Source organism: Sciurus vulgaris, assembly GCF_902686455.1.
Source record: "Sciurus vulgaris genome assembly, chromosome: 10".
Lineage (NCBI taxonomy): Eukaryota > Metazoa > Chordata > Mammalia > Rodentia > Sciuridae > Sciurus > Sciurus vulgaris.
Window position 1 is genome coordinate 105247942 of NC_136470.1, and position 21770 is coordinate 105269711.

At 34.9% G+C, this 21770-nt stretch overlaps 1 protein-coding gene across 5 annotated transcripts in view; it reads left to right on the forward strand.

Annotated features, from left to right (window-relative positions):
* The window catches only part of WDR49 (WD repeat domain 49), a 133323-nt gene that overhangs the window by 14917 nt on the left and 96636 nt on the right, over window positions 1–21770 (forward strand). For 3 of the 5 annotated variants that reach the window (XM_079156380.1, XM_079156383.1, XM_079156381.1), the window contains exons 3-5: window positions 5241–5681; window positions 13531–13704; window positions 14566–14740. In XM_079156380.1, the coding sequence (XP_079012506.1) occupies window positions 5241–5681; window positions 13531–13704; window positions 14566–14740 (790 nt within the window). The remainder of the gene's footprint in view (window positions 1–5240; window positions 5682–13530; window positions 13705–14565; window positions 14741–21770) is intronic. The other 2 variants (XM_079156382.1, XM_079156384.1) reach the window with 2 other exon arrangements.

A 21770-nucleotide genomic window follows, 5' to 3' on the forward strand; every position in this document is an offset into this window, starting at 1 on the left:
CATGGGTCATTTGTGTAAAATACAAACAATATTTGAAGCATATGGGTACACTCACATGTTGCCAATTCAAAACACAGCATCTCTTCTTAATGACAAAAAACAGCTGTCAAGTTTCTTACTTAAGATGTATTTTGGGAGTTTTACACTTAGATTTAAAGCTCAGTTTTCATGTAAGTTACAATGAAATCTAAATCTAACAATGCTCAGAGGCTGAAGAGAATTTTATAGAACTCATGCTTTAACACACACACACACACACACACACACACACACACACACAGATACCTCGCTAGCACTAACTATAGCTGCAGAAAATGCTTTCAAAAGGAAATGATTTTTATAATGTTCTTTGAAGGAGATTCAGGAGGACAGAAAGATTTCCTAAAGACATAACGTTGTGCCTAGTGAGACAATCAGCCAGACCTTTTGAGTGTATTATTAGTCTTTTAGTTTTTTATAAGAACCATTAGGGACAATATCTAGTTATTTTCTTATTCAGTAGTTAAATAGGCATAGCAAAATAAGTTTACAAATGCTGTCTTGGGAAGCACTGAATGAGAATATGTTTTCTAATTGTTCATATACTTTTCACCTTAATTTGAAGTGTTGTTTTAAGTGCAGCAAGACTACCAATTTTTAATTCATAAAAGCCAGACAGACTATTGATTAACAGAAGTGAAAGGATATTTCTTTGAAAACACTACAGGTAGTTTTTGTCTGAAAGATTGACATTCATTTCGAAATGCATTTTCTATTGCGAAGAAGGCTTTATTAATGCCAAAGTAATTAAACTTTCAATTGAAAGGAATGAGAACTAATTATTTTATGCTGTTTTATAATGAAATTGATTTCCAAAATTCCTAATATTTCCCTGTCTGTACTAAATATGTGCTATGAATTTAGCTTAATATGGACACATCTTCAACAATATGTTTGAATATAGCAGTTTAATGTAAAGATGGCCTTTTATGTAAGTGTTCTTATTGGCGCCTCATACAAACCTGAGAGACGTTATGACTGCTTCAAGGTTACACAAATATTATGTGCAAATTCAGGCATAAAATCCAGATGCTAACTTAAATTAATATTAACTTTAATAAATACTTATGTACATGTGTGTATATCAATGACTCAAAATAATTTATCAAAGAACAAATAATATAAACTCAAACTAATATAAACTCAGAGTTTTTGACAATTAAATCATGGCATATGCAAGTTCAGTTTTAGACTGATGAGTTTCTTATGTTCTTTTCCATGGGGTTACTTCTTTCCAAGAAGTCCAGTATGGGACCTCAGCAGACTCCAATGGTGCCTGGAAGATAGAAACTATGAATGTTATCATGAGTATGTGAAATAGCTGAGGTTTCTGGGAAAAGGTGAATTTTACTTTTACAAGACTTACTTAGGACAGTGTTTGCTTCTGAAAAGCAGCTGAAAGAGTGTGCACAGTTATCTCATTTTAAGCTCAAAACTAGTCTACACAGTCATGATAGCCATGGACATAGAAGTAGAGAGCTTCAGATTATCCTGTTGGTGGTGTCTTCTCAACATATTTTGACCCCCTCCCCCCCAATAAATCTCTTAGAACCACCCAATTTCCAATGAGTCACTCCTCATACAGAAGATCAATGTACTAAAATTAAAAATTATTGACACCTCAGTTTACACACACACACACACACACACACACTCACACACACATGCACGCTCAGGAGTTTAGGTAAATTCTCAGACAGTAGTCACTGATGGCACAATGACTTGATTTATAGAGTTCTTAATATTCTTTAAACCCTTTAGCAAGAAATTAACATTTATTGAATATAAATGTGCTATCAACACATTAAATTATCTCATGTGCTATACATACATGAAATTATTCTATTAATCTTGATAAAAACCCTAAGTTAGCTATCATTATTTGTATTTAGAAGTACAAACTATGGCTGGGGTTTAGAGCTCCAGTTACACTACCATGCAATCTCTCTACAACAGAGTGCAATATGTATGCTAAGGTGGAATGAATGAATTAATTCTAGTCCCAGAGGGCAAGTGGGAACCACTGATAAAATGAGAATAAATTGTGTGGTAAATATGAATGCTTTTGTGCTTTTCAGCTTATGTAGGAAATCAAATACTGTATTAGTCAGTATTGTGTCACTGTGACAAAATACTTGAGAGAAACAAACAACTTAAAGCAGGAAAGATTTATTTTGGCTCACAGTTTTAAAGGTTTTAGTTCATGGTTGGCTGGTTCCATTGCTATGGGCCTAAGCAAGAGCATCAGGGCAGACAAGGCATGGCAGAGCAGAGCTGCTCTCTCCCTGGGAAACTCAGGGAGAGAGAGGAGGCAACCAGGGATAAGATCTGATTGCCAAGGGTATACCTCATGGATCCACTTTTTCCAACTAGGTTCACCTCCTATGGTCCATCACCCTCCAATAGTTCATCCAGTGATGAATCTCTCAGTGGATTCATCCACCAATAAAGTTGGAGCCCTCATGATCCAATCACTTCACAGAGTTTCCACTTCTGAACACTGCTGCATTGGGGACCCACCCTTTAACACATGAGTCTTTGGGGGATACTTCACATCCAAACCATAGCAAGTATGTTAACAGTACATGTGAGTAATTTATTCAAGCTAGCATGTAATAGAATTAATCAACATAGGCCACATATTGTTTGAGACATAATGCCTCTTGAAAAAAGGTAGGATTTTTTTTTAGTAATAGCAAACTCTTAAATGTTAATCAAAGAGGTGGTAAAATATGGTTTTATTTCCAAACTTAAAAAAGTAATGGGTGAACAATTAGTAATGGAATTGTCATGGAGAGCATACATTTGGACTTTACTTTTTTATCAATTTCATAAATTGAGAATATTTCCTCTCTCTTCACCAGTGCATATTGGCATTATCAATGTGCAGAAAACTATGTAGTTAATTGTTTATGGTATCAGGGAAGAAAATCTGTTGCTCATGTTATATTTACATTTCCATATTCTTGAATGTAAAAAAAATTTTTTTCAATGTCTGTCAGAACATTCTTAGAAATAAAAATAAATTACTAGCCCATAAGAAGAAAATGCACTGAGATTCTGCTTTAAAATGTTTTAAAATGTTTTATTAATGAGATTATAATATATGTGAGATTGATTGATGTCATTATGTAATAGTTGAAGATCAACATTGACTTAGTTTTCAAAAACATTTTGCAGTTTTGGTTCAGATGGAGTACTTTTAGGCACATATTTCTTTCTCTGTGCTAAATCTTTCTCTGCACTAAAATCTGGGTCACTGAAAAATTACCATCTATCTAAGCTTTCTAGACTAAAAAATAATTTAATAAAGATAAGATTGATAGACTCTTCTCCTATTTTTTTTTTTTTTTTTTTTTTTGGTACCAGGAATTGAACCCAGAGGTACTTAACCACTAAGCCAAATCTCAAGTCCTTCTTATTTTTTATTTAGAGACAGGGTCTTGCTGAGTTGCTTAGTGCCTACTAAGTTGCTAAGGCTGACTTTGAATTCTCGGTCCTCCCGCCTCAGCTTCCTGAGCTGCTGGGATTATGGGCATGCAACACTGCGCTGGGCAAGACTGATACACTTGATTGGTTCAAAGGGCCTGATAATAATTATTTCTTAGAAAATTATTTAGTTAATTAAAAACCTATTAAACATCTGATTACTAAGTTCTTGCACACATGATACCTCAATCAATCCTTACAACAATTTTATCATTGTACTGATGTAGGGATTAAGGCTCAGTGATGAAGTAGCTTGCCAGTAGTTTTTACAATACTGGCAGAATCAGGATAAAACCTACATCTATTTGACCAGCTGTATAATATGCTGCCTTTTGGGCTGAGTGTCAATCTTGACCTCTTGCTCCAATGTAGTAAGAAAAGTTGATTGTCTTATCACAAAGCAGTAAACAGTCTTTCACTATTAAGCAACATACTTATTAAAAACACAATAATTATTATTCATGGATTTTCTATTTGTGAATTTACCTACTTCTTAAAATTTATTTATAACCCCAATCAGTGCACATGGTACTTTCATGGTCCTTTGCCATCATGTAAAGACTAGGGAAAAATTTGAGTCTCCCAATGCACACATTTCAGTCTGAGGTCAAGCAAGGTGACCCTCTGTCTTTTTGTTCCAGCTTTCACACTGTGAATAAGTATCCTTTCCCCATCTACCTAGTGCCATCTTTTTCTCATTTCTGTGCTCTTTGTTGATGATTTTGCTATTTTAAAGGACCCCCAGGTGTAGTGGCAAAGAGATTTTTAGTATTTCAAAGTGCAAGAAGGCTGTGAAGTGCCTTATTGAGAAAACATGTGAGTTAGCTTCATTCAGGCATGAGTTATAATGCTGTTGGCCATGAGTTCACTTGTGATGAATGCACAATAATATTAAAGAAAGAGTTTTTAAACAAAAATACACATAAAACAAAATTATGTATTCAGCTGCTTATGAAAATGGGGTGACCAGAGGGTTGCAGAAACCTGATCCTGTGTTCCCCCCTGAAAAACAGTGGTTCAGTGTCTTCTAATTCATATTTTATAGAACATTAACATAAACAGCAATCCTCAGTGGTCTGTGGTTTCATTGTTTTTATAATGGTTTGTTTACAGAGGTGAACTACTTGCACTTGGATTAAAGTTTCACTACAGTGTAATTTCACTCACTGTGGTAAAGCCTCTTTGGAGATTCACCCATTTTCTGTAAGGCACTATATTAATTTCTTATTCTGCCATATCAAATTATCACAAATTTGGTAGCTTCAACATGAAAATGTATTAATCTATTGTTCCAGAAGTCAGAAGTCCAAAATAGGCTTCACAAGGCTAAACTTAAGATGGTGTTTGGATTGCAGGAGGCTCCAACAGGGAATCCTTTCCTCTCCTTTTCTAGCTTCTAAAGGCTGCTTGCATTCCTTGGCTAATAGCCCCACATCCCTCCCACCTGTCTTTCCGCGGGTAAACCTTCTCTGACTCTTGTCTTCCAGTTACAAAGATGTTTTTAATTGAGGATGTCAGCTTTTAGACCTGTAAATTATTTGTCCTGTAGCCCAAATTCATTTAATATGGTGTCACTATAAAGTAAAAAAAAAAAACAAAAATTTTTTCTTTGCATCTTGGAAGAATTGTTGATTAGATCCCGTGCTGGAGTAGCATGATTCTCTTGTACCTGTGGATGCTTTCACTATGGTCTTATTTTTTTCTATTTCTAGTCTCCAAACCTAGGGGAAACCATTTGTATGTCCAGAGAAGAATTCACGCATAAGATGACAGAGATCGTTGGTTGGGGCCCCGCAGAAGAATATGGGGAACTCTTTGACAAAGTGGATGTGGCCCGGGAGGGCTTCATCAACTGGGACAAACTGACTTCATTTATCCTGTTATCACTTTATGAGAAAGATGCACGAACCAAGGCAACTGTGGTTCCTCAGTGGAAGGACCTGGAATTCCTCCCGGGAAAACACAAGGACACCATTCAAAAAGTAATTTTCTTAAAAAGTTCATGCCATTATTTGACTATCAGTAAAGAAGGCTTATTAGGAATCTGGGGAGAAAATTTAAAGCTACAGGAAACATTTCCTATCACTTCAGATGCCACCAAACTGAAGCACCTCTGGGTGACATGTCTGGTTTCTCTGGAAAATGTAAACAAGGTACAAAGTCTTTATAAATAAATCTTTTTATTTATTTATTTATTTGCAGTGCTGGAGATGGACTGGGGTATATGCATGCAAAATGGGGCGGGGGGGATGAGGGAACAGGGCTTCTAGTCAACATCAAGTGCAATGCCAGCACAGACTTTTATCTGACCTGGAGGGCATACAAGTAGAGCCAAGTGAGCTGCTCCACTTCCCAAGCTGTTCTCTTGAATGCCTTAAAATGACTCCACTGATAAGGACTCAGGTGCTGGATCTCTCCCACATGTGGCCATGCTGCATGTTAGCTTAAAGACTTTCACTCCTTTCCCAGTTTGCAGCAAAATCATGGATCCACATGCAGGCACTTGTAATATATGACAGAGCTTAACGCATTTACAGGGACATGGTTATCCGAGTTTGACCATTGCACTAGTCAGTTTCTTAATTCTAATAGGTAGGGCCTACTCAGTCCAAAAATCTCCACATTCTTAATATATTAAACAACAAGTAGTAAATTTTATTATGAACAATTTTAAATGGAAACACAAGCAGAGAGAATAGCATTAGGAATCAATTGATGTTTTCTGGATCTGCCCTTAATAACCATTTTAAAGTCATAGCTAATTTTGTTTCATACATGCCTTCCTGGTTAAGATCCAAAGCACCAAATATTTTGTCTGTAGGTATTTTCCTGATTGTTGTATGATTTTAAATATTTTGCTTGAATCAAGATCTAAGGTCCACATATTGGGTATGGTTCATATGTCTCCCTCCAACCCCGCCTGTCCCTCTCTGTCTCTGTTATTTAATGTATTTATTTGCCTACTGGGGAGGGACCCAAACCTTATCATGCTAAGCAGACACTTTATCACTGAGCTATACCTTCACCCCTGATATGTCTCATAGTTTCCTTCATCTATTCTTCTTTCTTAGAGTTTTTGGCTATTTCAACTGCATTTGTGTTAAAGGAACTTGATATTTATATTTGTCTTTGAGAGTTTCCTACATCTGGATATTGCTGACTGTACTTTTTTTTTTTTTTTTTTTTTTTTTTTTAACAAGACCACTTGTTTTTATTTCCAGCAAATCAGTAGTCAAGTCTAAGGCCTCAATTAATTTCAGGTTTGTTTGCTTCATTCAAGAGGTACAAATACCTGGTTCTTTTCTTATTTTGGGATGTTAGCCCTTAATGCCAATTCTTTCTAGACCCAGGCACGTATTAGGGGTTGCCGGATGATGAATGTTGTTTCTTCTCCCTTTATGATATGGAATTTCTATATAGAAAGAAACCTCTCTCATGAGTGACTTAGTTATCATGCAGGACAAATTACATAAGACAGGACAAGTGCTCCGTTCTTTACATTTATTTACCAGTTTTCAATATAATGACCTGTTTTTAGTATCCTCTAAAAGGATCTAAAGGATCTGTTCATCTAAAAGATGAATGAAGAGTGCTTATATCATTGTTATTGGTAAAATTGAAAATTCATAGGTTTAAAAAGTTGATTTTTTAAAATCCACTGAGTTATTATCTCCTGCAAAAACTGTATCATCTTTACACAGTAGGAACTAACACAAGTTATCTTCTGAGTCTTTTTATAACTATAACAGTCTTTGAAAGCTTCGTTGCTTCCTGGTACGACAAGATGTTCCAGGATTGTCTTGTATATTTCCTGTGCCAGACCTAAGAATCAGCCATTTCTCCAAAAAGTCAGGTTCTTTTTAGTAGGAAGGGTATATTCTACTGCCTGGAACCATAAAAAATCAGTGTCATTAGCTTCCTACAGAACATGCCCTGATCTTCTAATCTTAGGAACCACCAAGTTCCTAATAGTCCCACTTTAAGGACGAGAGACTGAGCAAGAAGTCATTAATCTTCCTTGGTTCATGGGATTCAACCAGTGTTACCACAACTTGTAAACTGAGGCAGCTGGTCTTTGGAGCCTACGCCTTAACAGTCTTCCCTGCCTGCATAGTGGCTGTGGGTATTGTCTCCATTTCTTTGTTGAGGATTCAGTGTTAATTCTTACAAGCATTAAATGACAGTTTAAAAGATTAAAATACATTTCCAGTCCAGATTACACTTGTGTACAGCATTCTGTTATCATCATATGATGTCTGTCTTGCAGGATTTCTTCTTCTTAGGACTGATAACTAAATCTTAGCCTGTCCTTTGTAGTCACTCTACATAGAATCTTCATATTACCTTTCTGTTGAACGGTTTCTTTGAGGCATAAGTATTCAAAATGTTCTACCCATATTAAAAGTGCCCCAAGTTGATAGTTGTTAATATATGTGTATACCCATGAAAAACTAACAGCATGACAAAGATAATGAGCACATCCATCACCTTCAAAAGTTTCCTGGCACCCTTTGGTAAACCTCCCACCCCATCTCTTGTCAGGCAAGCGCTGATCTGCATTCTGTCACTATAGATCAGCTTGCATCTTACAGAGTTTTCTATAATTGGTGTCATACTGGGTATACTCCTTTTTTTTTTTTTTTTGGTCTGGATTTTAAAATTTGACATAATTATTCTGAGATTTCTCATGTTGTTTGGTCAAACCATAATTTTTTTCTTGCTGTTTATTATTCTGCCATCTGGATATAGCATCTCCTGATCAACACTAGATAAAATCAGGCATTGTTCTCTCTTAATTTTAGCCATTTTAAAAGTTTATATTGGAATATTGTTGCCGTTTTAATAAACTTTTCTATAATTTCTAACCATGTTAATTACATTTTCATATGCTTATTTACTACCTATATATCTATTTTGGTTTAGTTCAAATCTTTTGCCCATTTTTTTGCAGGGAGGTACCAGGGATCAAACTCAGGGCACTGGACCACTGAGTCACATCCCCAGCCCTATTTTGTATTTAATTTAGAGACAGGGTGTCAATGAATTGCTTAGCACCTCACTTTTATAGAGGCTGATATCCTCTTGCCTGCAGGGATTACAGGTATGTGCTAGCGTACCCAGCTTTTGCCCATTTTTACTGGATTTGTTCTCTTATTATTGAATTTTTGGTATATAGATTCAGATAAACTTAACAGATATCACATCCAATCTGTGTTTCATCTTTTTATTCTTCTAATACTTCCTTTGGTAATTTCATTTTCAGATTGTTCATCGGATGAAAATACAACAGTTAAAAAAAAAACAAATATATATCCTGCAATCTTGCTGAACTTGTTTCTTTGTTTTTTAGATTTTTGTGGTTTTCCTATAAGATTATATTGTCTACAAATGAAATCATTTAAATCCTTCCTTTCAAATCTAGATACTTTTTTCTTTTTCTTGTATAATTTCTGTGGACAGCAGAAACCATGCTGAATAGAAGTGGTGAGAGTGCACACTCTAGTTTTGCTCCTGAATTTAGGGGTAAGGCATTCAGTTTTCCACCATTAAGTAACAGTTAGAGATTTTTTTAATTGTACATGCTCTTTACCGGAAAGAAGTTCCCTTTGATTCTGAATTGTTGAGTGGTTTTTATGAAAACAGGTTGAATTTTGTCAAATGCATTTTTTTCATCTATTGGTATGAAAATATAGTAATTTTTGTAGTTTATTCTATTAAAATGATTTCTTACTTAGATTGATTTTCATTTGTTCTTTTTAGATATACATGACAGTAGAGTGTATTTTGACATATTATAAACACATGGATTGTAACTTATTCTAATTAGGATCCCATTCTTGTGGTTATATATGATGTGGAGTTTCACAGTGGTATATTTATATATGAACATAGGAAATTTATGTCCTATTCATTACATTGTCTTTCTTCTTATTATTTCCTTCCATCTTCTTCATTCCCCTTGTCTAATTCACTGAACTTCTATTCTTCCCTTCTCCCTGTTATGTGTTAGCATCCACATATCAGAAAGAACATTCAACCTTCGTTTTCTTGGGATTGGCTTATTTCACTTAGCACAATAGTCTCCAGATCCATCCATTTTCTGGCAAAACAATAAAGTCATTCTACTTTATGACTAAGCAATATTCCATTATGTGTGTGTGTGTGTGTGTGTGTGTGTGTGTGTGTATATATATATATATATATATATATATATATATATCACATTTTCTTTATGTGTGCATTTGTTGAAGGGCACCTAGTTTGGTTCGATAGCTTAGCTATTGTGAGTTGAGCTGTTGTAAACATTGATGTGGCTGTGTCACTGTGGTGTGATGATTTTAACTCCCTTAAATATACTGAGGAGTGGGATAGTTGGGTTGAATGGTGGTTCCATTCCTAGTTTTTTGAGGAATCTCCATATTGCTTTCCAGAGTGGTTGCACTAATATGCAGTCCCACCAACAATATGAGCATACCCTTTTCCCCACATCCTGGTCAATATTTGTTGACTGTTATATTTCCTCTTTTGAGAAGTGTCTGTTTAGTTCCTTTGCCTCTGTGGTGTGGCTGAAAAAATGGCTCCTTCCTCTGTCCTCTCTAGGCAGCCAGGAGAGATGAAGCTTCTTTCTTGCACAAGGATATTGTGCAGCACATCTTTCAGGTTAGTCAGGAAGTGTCTTTGAGTTTTGATTTCTCCATATCCAGATATGCCACAGCCCTCCTAAAAATGCAGGTTCCCTTAATTCCTTTATCCCTCCACTTTATTTCCCGGCGGGGGGGGGTGGGGGGGGGATGCTCTGCCTGGTAGCAGCAATGGCAGTGGTGGTGGTGGCAAGGGGGATTTCTTCCTTATTTGACTTTATCCAGTCTCCTGAGTTCCCATTCAGCTTTCAGTGTCCAGTATTAATTAACAGTGAAGTCCCTTTTTTTCTTTCACCCACCTTATTGAGAAGCTACCTATCTGCTTTCTTGGTTTCAGGCCACAGAGCATCCAGGAAAATGACCTTCTCTATTCTGCCATCTTCCTCTTTCCCTGGGATTGATTTTTGTATGTTGAAAAACCTTACATTAGTAGGATAAATATCATTTGGTCACACTATGTAATGGTTTGGTGTGTTTTGCTATATTCTCTTTGCTAGTAATTAGTTGGGTATTTTTACATCTGTATTCACAAGGTATATTGATCTTCAGTTTTCTCTTCTTTTTAAGGTATCTTTGGTTTCAGTAGTAGGATAATACTGACATGACAAGGTGATTTCATAGGAAGAGTCTGAGTAGAATCAGCATTAATTACTCTTTAAATGTTTGGTAGAATTTATCAATAGAGTAATCTTCACTGCAATATTCTTCGTAGGAACTTTGTTTATTGTTTATTTATTTATGTTGATTTAATCTTATTTTTTATAGTTCTTTCTCTTTTTGTCCGTAATTTGGTTAGCCTAGCTAAAGTTGGAAAATATTATTGATCTGTTCAAGAACTGTCTAGTTTTGTTGATTTTCTCTATTGCTTTCCTATTCTCTATTTTTAAAATATCCTGATATAATTTTTATTATTTCTTTTCCTTTTGTTAATTTAGACATTTTTTCTTAGCTGTAGATGGACACAATACCTTTATTTATCATTTATTTTATGTGATACTGGGATTGAACCCAGTGCATGTGCTAGGCAAGTGCTCTACATTGAGCTACAACCCCAGCCCCGACTTTTTATAATTTAATAAATGCCAGCAATCATTGACTTTATTTTATTCTCCTAAGCTATTGACTATTTGGGCATATGGTCAAGCAGGAAAGAAAAATCATTTTCAGTTCACAATCCACCCTAATACTGCAATATCAAACCACACTGACATTGTTAGTCGAAGGCATATTTTTGTCAGCAGCTGGTAATATCCTCTCCTTTGCCCGATCTTGGGACAGACCAGCATTATGTGAGCAACAACACCTTATTGATGTTCATGTGGCTTATGTGATGATTTTGGTACAGTAAAGAGCAGAAAATAATTACACTTTTCTATCCAACTATCCTTTCACAAATGAAATTAAGATATTTAACCTAATATGTTTAAAGAGTAGAATTAATAGCTCCACTAAAGACTAAATTAAAATAACACACATAGAATATACACATAAGAACAATTTTGTACCTTACACATAGTCAAAACTATAACCTTCATTTTTCATTTGATACAATTAGAGTGCCCCTTGCTAAGTCACCTGAATACTTTCAGTGTCTGTCTTCTAAGGATGACTCTAGGGTTTTGGGTCAGCTTCTCTCTACCTTTTGGAAACATGGTTCTTGTATATTCTGATTGCTACATGTTCTATCAGTTGGAGCTAACTAAAGGGTTGCCTCCTTCTACTTCTTGGTGTATCCTTTTATTAAAAAAATATTTTATTTGTCCTTATTAGTTATACATGATAGTAGAATGTGTTTTGACATATTATACATATATGGAGTATAACTTCTTATTCTTCTGGTTGTACATGATGTAGCATTATATTGGTCGTGGAATCACATATGCACATAGGATAGTAATGTCAGATTCATTCTACTGTCTTTCCTATTCCCTTTCCCCCTTCATTCCCTTGTGTACTCCAAAGTACTTCTATTCTTCCTTACACAGCCCCACCTTATTGTGAGTTACCATCTGCATATCAGAGAAAACATTCAGCCTTTGATTTAGTTTTTACTTATTTTTCTAGTTTCTTAAATGAGAAGTTAGATGACTGATATGAAGTCATTATTTATACTGGTGTTTACAACTACAAATATCAGTGTAGGCACTGTTTTTACTGTATTTCAGAAGTGATTGCAATTATGTTTTTGTTTTCATTTTCTTTTCCTATTTTCCTGTTAATCTCACTTCACTGGTTCCCTCCATTATTGAAAGTAGGAAACAGGTATTGAAATGCTGTTTTCTCTCTTTGACTCTTTCAGTTTTTGCTCCATGTATTTTGGGGCTCTGTTGTTTAAAAAATGCGAATGTAAATTCTACCTGTTGGTAATTATATTATGTCTAAATCAATATAACAGTATGATTCTTTAATTAATAATTTATACTGTTTATTGATATTCTCTCTGATGAGATAGCAGTCTTATACCTTAAATTTAGTTTTTTTGATATTGTTTCCTCTAGTTGTTTTTTGTTTGTTTTGCCACAGTGTGTATTGAACACACTAGGCAAGCATACCACTGAGTTTCATCACTGGCTCTTTAAAAAACTGTATTAAATTTAATTTGTTGTCTTTTATTTTTTTGGTACTGGGAATCCAACTCAGGGTTTCCCATATGTGAGGCAAGTGCTTTGCCTCTGAGCTACATCCCAGTCCAAATTTTAGACAGTGTCTCACTAAGTTGCCAAAGTTACCCTTAAACTTGCCTCAGCCTCCTGAGTATCTGGGATTATAGGCGATTGCCACTAAACCTGGCTTCTTTAATGATTTAAAATATTTTTAATAGCTGAGTTAAAATCTTTGTCTAATAAATACAATGTGTGGCCTTCTATCGGGATATTTTCTCTTGACTGATTTTTAAGTTATTTAATCATTTGTCTTCTAAAAAATAGTCTTCAGGATTTTATATGACTAAGAATAAAACTCCTTACAGTTTTATCAGTTGATTTCTGTGAACATCTCTGTTCACTTCATAAAACGTGGTTAGTAAAGTTTTTTGATATGGGATGCTATAGCTCTCTGTGGTTTGTCTTTCCCATGTGATGGGCTGTGTAGCCTTCCATGGATGGAAGATGTTGGTGGATGTGTAGAGTAGAAATAGGAAAGCAATGGGAAAATGCCTTTAATGGGGAAAATTTTCTTTTTTGGCTACAGTCCTAGGTTGGAATAAAGCACATGTGTGCCACTGTGCTGCATTTCCATAACGCTGTTAAAGACTTTCAGGAACAATGTCTGATTTGGAGATCAGATCTGTATGTCTGCTTTGCATATTGATGTCACTAAATCCATCAGAAATTCTTTCTGATTTTTTACTCTGCTACTTTAGATTGCGGTGGCTTTTACAAGTAAAGAAATTTGTTTCTATGATCTTCTGTCCAAAGAATTTCCTTGTCAATATAAACTCCAAGGCCTGAAAGGAACACCAATTTGCATGGATTATTGGTGTGATCCTCTTGATGCCAATGAATCAATTCTTTCTTTTGGGGACATAACTGGAAAGGTAAGTGAGGGAAGGATAAGACTGAATGGTATGGGATGTAACCACCAAATTGTAGATCGCACTATAAATTAAAGTGGTGTGAGTGTGACCTCCTTGTTGAACTACATTATCAATTATAAAGTCACACATTTGGACATAAAGAGATGTATTAGATTATAATTTAACTTCTTGCTTATACAATCAAATCTTTACGGTGTTTTTTTTTTTTTTTTTTTTTTTTTGGTCTGTGTATAGTTGCATTTCACTCATTCAGAAAAAAAAAAAAATCTTGCTAAGTCTATACCATAGAATGCTTAATCTAACAGATCCCAATTTTAATGAGTGTTAAATATGAAATCTCTAAACTTATCTCTCATAAGCCTTTCACATTAACTGTTCTGATTTTCATTCATAAGATTTTGGAATTCTCAGTGCCAGTCAACAAGGGGGTACTCATTTTCTATATTATGTAATAAAGGAATAGATGCCATAGAAATCAAGACACTGAATTCAATTATTTTTTGCTTCCTATCAAATTCCACATAACAAGTGAAAAATCCTTATTTATTGAATGACACTGGAATATGACAGGGACCTCTCAAGTAGCTTAATTTGTACAATTTCCTTTATTAATTTTGAAAGCTTCTCATTCTTGCTATTTTTAAAGACAAGAGTATTTAAAAGCAATAATAAGCTCCTCTTGGGAATTGCTTTGCGAACCTTATAATTGTTCTGTCCTTTATTATACTTGCCTGTAACCTTTCGATATTATTGAAGAAATTCTTATTAATTCATTATCTGTTCCTTATTAATCTTAAAGAACATACAACTTTCTTGCAACAATCACCCTGCCTATACTTGTTTTTCTTTCAACGACTTAAGGTCCAAGCAATAGCTTTCACAGCAGCCTTGATCTGCCTGTTTGAACGGCCTGCTAGTGCATGTGATGACAAAGAAGCCACCATGACCATTAACTGGGCAGAACTGCTTTCTGGATGTCACAGATGTTGCCATATTTTAGGACATAAACTTCACCATGGAGATTGGGTCAGACAAGGTACTGAATTTGAACAGTAATGAAAGAAAACAGTCACCTTCGACTTCTACATTTGTATTCTTTGATGAAAATGTTTCACACAGAATGTTTAAGTTTAGAAACCAATAATTGGTTCTCTGGAGGGTTTGGTCTGGACTCTCTGCTATCCTCTGAACACGAGTTGAAATCACTTCTTTCCTTCTAAAAATTATGCTTCATACAATTAATTCAGATGAACTGTGCACTACAGAAATTTCAAGAGAAGAAAGAAAATTGTCATAGAATCCATTTAGCTTCAACCCAACTTTGATCATTCAGGGCTGCTTAATAAAAGAATTTAACAAGGTCCCTCACAGTCACACTGTGGTTTTCTTTATGTTCTTATGGGAAGTATATTAGTTTGACTGATTTCACAATGGAATTGCTTTAATTTTCTTTTTTTCATTTCTTCCATTTTTTGATATAGTGACTTGAGTTCCTTCCATCTACAGTACTTCAGCAGCAATTCTTTCGTGGGATAAGATTATTTTATAAATTAGCATCTGTAGAATATCACAACTTCCTTAAAACTGAGTCACCAATGAGTGAGTTAGTTTCATAATACACTTTAATTTTACAAAATTCGTATCTGATGTTCCAAATCAAATGTGCACTATCTGTACTGATATCTTGGTCCAGATACTAAGGATTATGGTAATTTTCTCACTTCTAATTTGCTACACTAAGGAATACTCACTGAAAAGAGCAGAGATTAATAATCTCATTGACTTTAATGAGAGTCAATGAGATTAATGATATTGGTCAGTTCCCGACATAGTTTGAAGAGGCAATCCAAATGGATGTGGGTGTTGGTTTTCATGTTAGTTTTACCCTCTTTGGGTTTAGGAACTTGGAACTAATTCTCTAACGTATGCCCACAAAGATCATATCCTACAGGAGGAATTATACATTTTGCATTTTTCTTCCACGTTAACTCACATCATAGTTTTTCATAACTTCCATCCATCCTTCAATTTTGATATGATACTAATTGGGGGAAATATAATAGATGATGTTTTTTGGTCACTTGCTAAGTGTGACAGGCACAAATGATGTGTTGAATTTTCTGAAATAAGAATCAGTAGTAGAAATAACTGAATAAAGCTATTTCTGCTGCTTCCAATAAACATTACATTTGACACATAAACCCCAAATTAGACCATAATAATAAAGCAGTGGTTCTTGTAGTGAGTTTTCTGAAGTTGAGTGTATTGAGTTCCATGATCTTAAATTAATATGGATAAATAAAGAGAAGTAGCCCGTAGAGTGATAGTTTTGAAAAGGTTGAGGGTTAAGCTTTGAAACCTGTCAATGAGCATTTGTCTCTTAAGTTGCGGAATAAGAATTGTTCTCTAGGTCAATGTGAATTTGCTACTTGCCACATTTCCATGATCTTGTTCTGATATTTGATTTCTTTATCTGCTGATAAAGAATTATGGAACATAGCTTAGTATAAGCATAAATGATATTTATAATCTAAGGAATTCAGCTTGAGTCTGGACTCTAAATCCTGCATATTAGGATTTAACTACAGATATATATATATGAGCAATTACATACATATCATTAAAAATCTTTGTTATCTGGATTAGCTATTTGAATCAAAGTTCATTTTAATCAAGTGGATAATCTTCCAGAAAAATAGCTGAAATATATTTATGTAACAATATATATTGCAAGAGTAAATATGTATATATACTTATTTTAGCCAGCTTATTTGAATTGTGGAATTGAAATACTAATCAATCAGAAATTATCTATTGATATTCTATGTGCTTTTTATAAACTATCTTAGGAATTTGAGAATGTAGGAGAAAGATTAATCATAGGCTTAGGTCCCAGTAAGATTCATATCTGACATAAAGTTAAGACTAATATAAAATATTTCATTAGATCATTGTATATGGTATTGAATATTTACCAAAAATTTAAACAAAATTTTGCCTCATATAATAGTTCTTTTTTTTTTATTAATTGTTTGTGTGATGTGTCTTTCCTAAATCTTTTTTTAAATACCTTTATTTATTTTTATGTGGTGCTGAGGATCGAACCCAGTGCCTCACACATGCTTGGCAAGCACTTTACCACTGAGCTACAGCCCCAGTCCCCATATAATAATCCTTAAGAATGAAAAATCTTCCAGAGCACCTAGATGAGCAGAGATTTATAAACAAAACAAAATACAACAACAAAGAAAATAAAAAATATAAAAAGAAGGAACAGTCATGGAGGAAAGCTTTAGAGATATTTGGAAAACTTAAAGGCTGGAAAGGTGGAGGGAAGAAGAGAGAACATGATGAACTTGAGTAAAGGAAGATAAGGAGACATACTTGACAGAAGGAGGGGTGGACATGAATAGAACAGACTGAGTACTGAGGAAATAAAAATGAATAGATCAAACAGAGACATATGTGGGAAGATCTTAGCAATTAGGCCACGTTCTTATTTGGTACAGTATGAAATAGTAAGGCATTGAAGGTTTTTGAGGAAGTTTAGACAGATCTGATGCAGACAGCATTTAGGGAAGGTACAATTTGGGTAATTCCATACAGCACAGTTTGGAGGAGAAACGCACATACACGCGCGCGCGTGCGCACACACACACACACACACACACACATACTCACACAAATAAAAAAAAACAAACAAAAAACCACAATCACACTTGCTAGTTAGAAGGCTTTTGATTCTGAGAAAATGAAATTGTAGAGCAAAGACAGAACTAAGCAACTTTCCAAACCAAGAATTTTAGGATTTAAGACCTAAAACTGCAGAATGATGAGCTATTTTAGAATCTTACAAAAATTCCACCTGGTGAAGAAATTTCTCTATTTGCAGATCATAGATCCTCACCTGAGCCAAATACTCAGACTTTTACTAGATAATCTTCTCAACTTTGATCACTTCTGCAGATTTCTTCATTCTTCAAAGAAAAGTCTTGTTTTAAAAACCAGAATTGCTCCTGAAATTTTCCTTACCTTTTGCTATTTCACTTATTATCAAGCTTCTTTTTTCATGACCCCTCTAATGGAAACAGACTCTCCACTGAGTGATATGCAAGGACATCAATTTCTGCTTTGCTCCTGGATTCTTCTTTAAAATAATGCTCTTAGATGCTGTTCAAACTGTGAACTAGTCATATGAACTTTTGTACCCATGGTAGAATTTGAGTCCTTACTCCCATTACCCTTTCTACACCAGGAAAAAAATCTGATGTCTCACATGCCAGTTACACTTACATATAAATAGGAAAAAAACTCCTTTATTGATGAAGGCAATATTTCTTTTATTCTTCTTAGTGTCTATGTTAGTAACATAACACATAATGAAATATTTCATAGTATTTCTTTTTAATTTGATTTGATGTGCCTTAGTTTTTCTTGGTGTGTGCATATGTGTGTGTGTGTGTGTGTGTTGCTAAGAATTCATTTAGACTCTTGGACATGTGAATCTATCTCTAGTTTTAATTAAACTTGAAAATTTTTCTGTAATATTTTTCAAAGTTTTCTTTACCTTTCCTTAAATTTTCCCAACTTCTGGCTGCTTCACCCTTTTCAAGCTCCAATATTCAGCTCTCAACTCAGGAGGTTCTGGACTCTGTGTGGCTCCCCTGTTTGTGTATTCATGTTTGGAAATTTCTTCGAAGGAAGGAGTGATTGCAGAGCTCACTTCATTTGTTTCTCTTCTCTCAAGCTTTGCAGTTCTTTGTTGTCTGTTGTCAAATGCCTGAAAAAATAGTTTGTGCAGTTTTCTAGTTGTTTATTATGGGAGATTCCATTCAACCATCATGTCTAGAAGAGGAAATTAAACATGATGCTTTTAAAATACTGAATATGCAACACATATTTGTTGATAATTTAGTTTCTTTCCTTGTTGAGATCTTTCAGGCCCTTTAACAGCCCTTTACCTGCCCTGTTTATAGGAGCCTTTACATGCACCTCACTCAGCACTTGTTAAGTAGCTACTGTGTAGCAGGCACAGTGCTAAGCAGTGATAGTTCAATGGACTGTGATGTCTAGCCCAGTCCTAAGAAACTGATCTTCCAATATATTCACTAAGGAGAATTTTAAAATAATTACTTCAAGGTTTATTTATTATCATGATCACTTGGAAGTGTTCAAAACCCAGCCGCCAGTCTGTAACACTTACTTAGTATCGGTATGCACGGAACATTGTGTACTGTGATCTCTGTGATAACTGTGGTAGGAAACAATGGCAACTTACTTGCCAAAAGATGCTAGGGTGAATCGATGTCCCTCTGAGTTTGGTTCAGGGTGGAAAAGAATTGGCAGTTTACCAATTCCATGCCGAGAAATTAGGCTGTGTTTTGACAGGGAAATGCCAAATTGTGAACTACCTGAACTCATGAGAAAGAATTTCATTAACGTTATTTTTTCTTTCTTTCTCTTTTTAAAGTATTTTATTTGTGACTCTAAGTAATAATCCTATTAATTTCCTTCGTGAAAGTTTATATTTTGACTGTTTAAACAAAAGTCATTTTGCAATTTGGCTGTCAAAGTTCTTGTATAACTTATTGAGTAAATATTATTGAAAAATATAACAAGTAAAAAGAGATATCAAAAGAAATCATGGTTAATATTTGTAGAATTCCTTTTCTTATAAAAATAAGAACTTATAGATGTAAGAAAAGCATTTTAAAATCATCTTTAGTTGCATACTATATGAATGAATGTTGAGGAAGAGGCTGAAGAGGAGATTATTCAAAAAGAGGAAAGTAAAAGAATAAAGAAGGTGAGTTATCTATATAAGATTTTAATCTTCTTTCAAATTTTAGGGCTGGGAGTGATGTGGACACCTGTAATCACAGTGGCTTGGGAGGCTGACGATTGTGAGTTCAAAGCCAGCCTCAGCAACTTAGCAAGGCCCTTATCAACTCAGTGAGACCCTGTCACTAAATTAAATTTAAAAAAGGGCTGGGGATGTGACTCAATAGTTAAGTGCCCCTGAGTTCAATCCCTGGTACCAATAAATGAATGAATAAATAAATAAATAAATAATTAAGTTTTAATTTTAAAGCTCAAGTGCCTCAGAAAGGGGAACCTGCTTCAGTCTTGACCAGCAAATGAGGATTATATCTAAGGATATTGCAACAGAGATTAGAAGTTAAATATGACTTTTTGTTGTTGTTTGAAGCTCAGTTATTTCAGTCTGAAGAGAAGGAGGAATACTGGAATGAAGAAGAAAGTAGAAGGAGAAGAGAGGTTGGAATAAAATATAGCACAGTGGAATTCACAGTGATCATGGATAATGCTCCTTGGCCTGCAAGACTTATTCTGTCAGCAACAAGCAACTTAGGACTGCCTTAATTTTATATGCTTTTTAACTCCAGCGACATGAATTGATATTCTCAGAACCCCTAAGAAATATTTTTGGCGATTTTCTTCTCAGTGTGAGGAGGGAATATACAATTGAGGATAGAAATACTTGAGTGAGTACGAGAGTAAGCTTTTACCAGAGCTAAGGACAAAATGTCTGCATGGCTGAAATGTGAAAAGAAAAGCTCCGTTTCAGATACAAGAGTATTATTAGCACACTGCTTTAAGAGAACATTCAGACTGCTTACTTAAAACTTTGAGGGAGAAAATGTTTTCATCATGTTGAATGGTTCTGTGCCATATTTTAATAAAAATAATAATTGCATTCTGAAATGCTCGTAAAGTAAATGTAGAGATTTTGGGCAACATGGTGAGACATAAATGTCTTCAAATACAGAGAACTTTCCTTTTAATAATTGTCTTCTGGGGCTGGGGATATAGCTCAGTTCATAGAGTGCTTGTCCAGCAAGCTCAAGGCCCTGGGTTTGATCCCCAGCACCGCAAATAAATAAATAAAATAATGGTCTTCTCAAATAGGCAATAACATTAGAAATCTTGGACACAATAGACTGGGAATATAGCTACTGAAAGAATGATCATCAAATTGCCCAAATGAAAACCATTGTTTTTTTTTTTTTTTTTTTTTTTTTTAAATCATGTTGATAGGTGTTTTCCCATCAGGACTAGAAAGAGATACAAAACAGTTGGAAATCATTAATTGCTGCATTATTTAATGGAGCAAGTGTCAAAGAATTTAAAATACAGACACCAGGTTGTGTCTCCTGAGGCAGGTTTCATAATTGATAAGTTTGGAAGAGAAGCCAGATTTAGTGTCTTGCCTTGGTGTTGCTCTAATTCCCTGAATCTGAATCAGTCTTCATACAAAACGGGCCTGTACCACTCAGTGACTCGAGCACCCTTCCCATCCTCCCAATTCCCTCACTGTGTTTAAGGCAGTTGAATCAGCTACAAGCTGGTGGCCTGAGCTTGAAGAAAGGGCTGCCTACCTGAGCTTTTTCAAGGGCATGGTGGAAGGGTAAGATCTATTTGTATCCAGAATGGCTATCAACTTTCTGTTTTGAAAACTCATGAAATTAATTGTATTATTGTCTATAAGTAGGGTTAGCAGTGCTTCATTTTTTTTTTTAAAGTACTTTTGATCTTTCCTCTTTGAAACAAATGGCAGTTGTTCAGCATGTACATCCATAGTGTTCTCAGGGAATGGAACTCCAATTTCCAAGTAAGATAAGAAGTAAAATTGAAAATAACCCTCTTCAAACAAAACGGTATCAAAGAAAGTTCAAAATAAGGTGTTGTCCCAAGTCACATGATTTATAAAAGCATGAAAATTGATAACAAGAATTCCTGGTTATAAATGGCCCAGTTTTCTACCCTGATACAGACTCTCTGTTGGCAAATGCTTTAGAGAGGCTTAGTCTATCTTATTCTAAGTGCACTTAATAGCATTACTTACTTAGATTTTAGGGATCACTTTTCATTTCCAAATCATTTCCCCACATTAACTAATTGCTATTACTCAGGGTCATTTTGACAGCACATACAGGGACAAGGATCAAGAGCAGGTTCCCTTAATGCCTTTTTTTGTGACTATGTGGAGAGAGAGTGGAAGAGTTGAAAGTTAGCATCTTAATGGACAAATATATTCAAGCTATCTT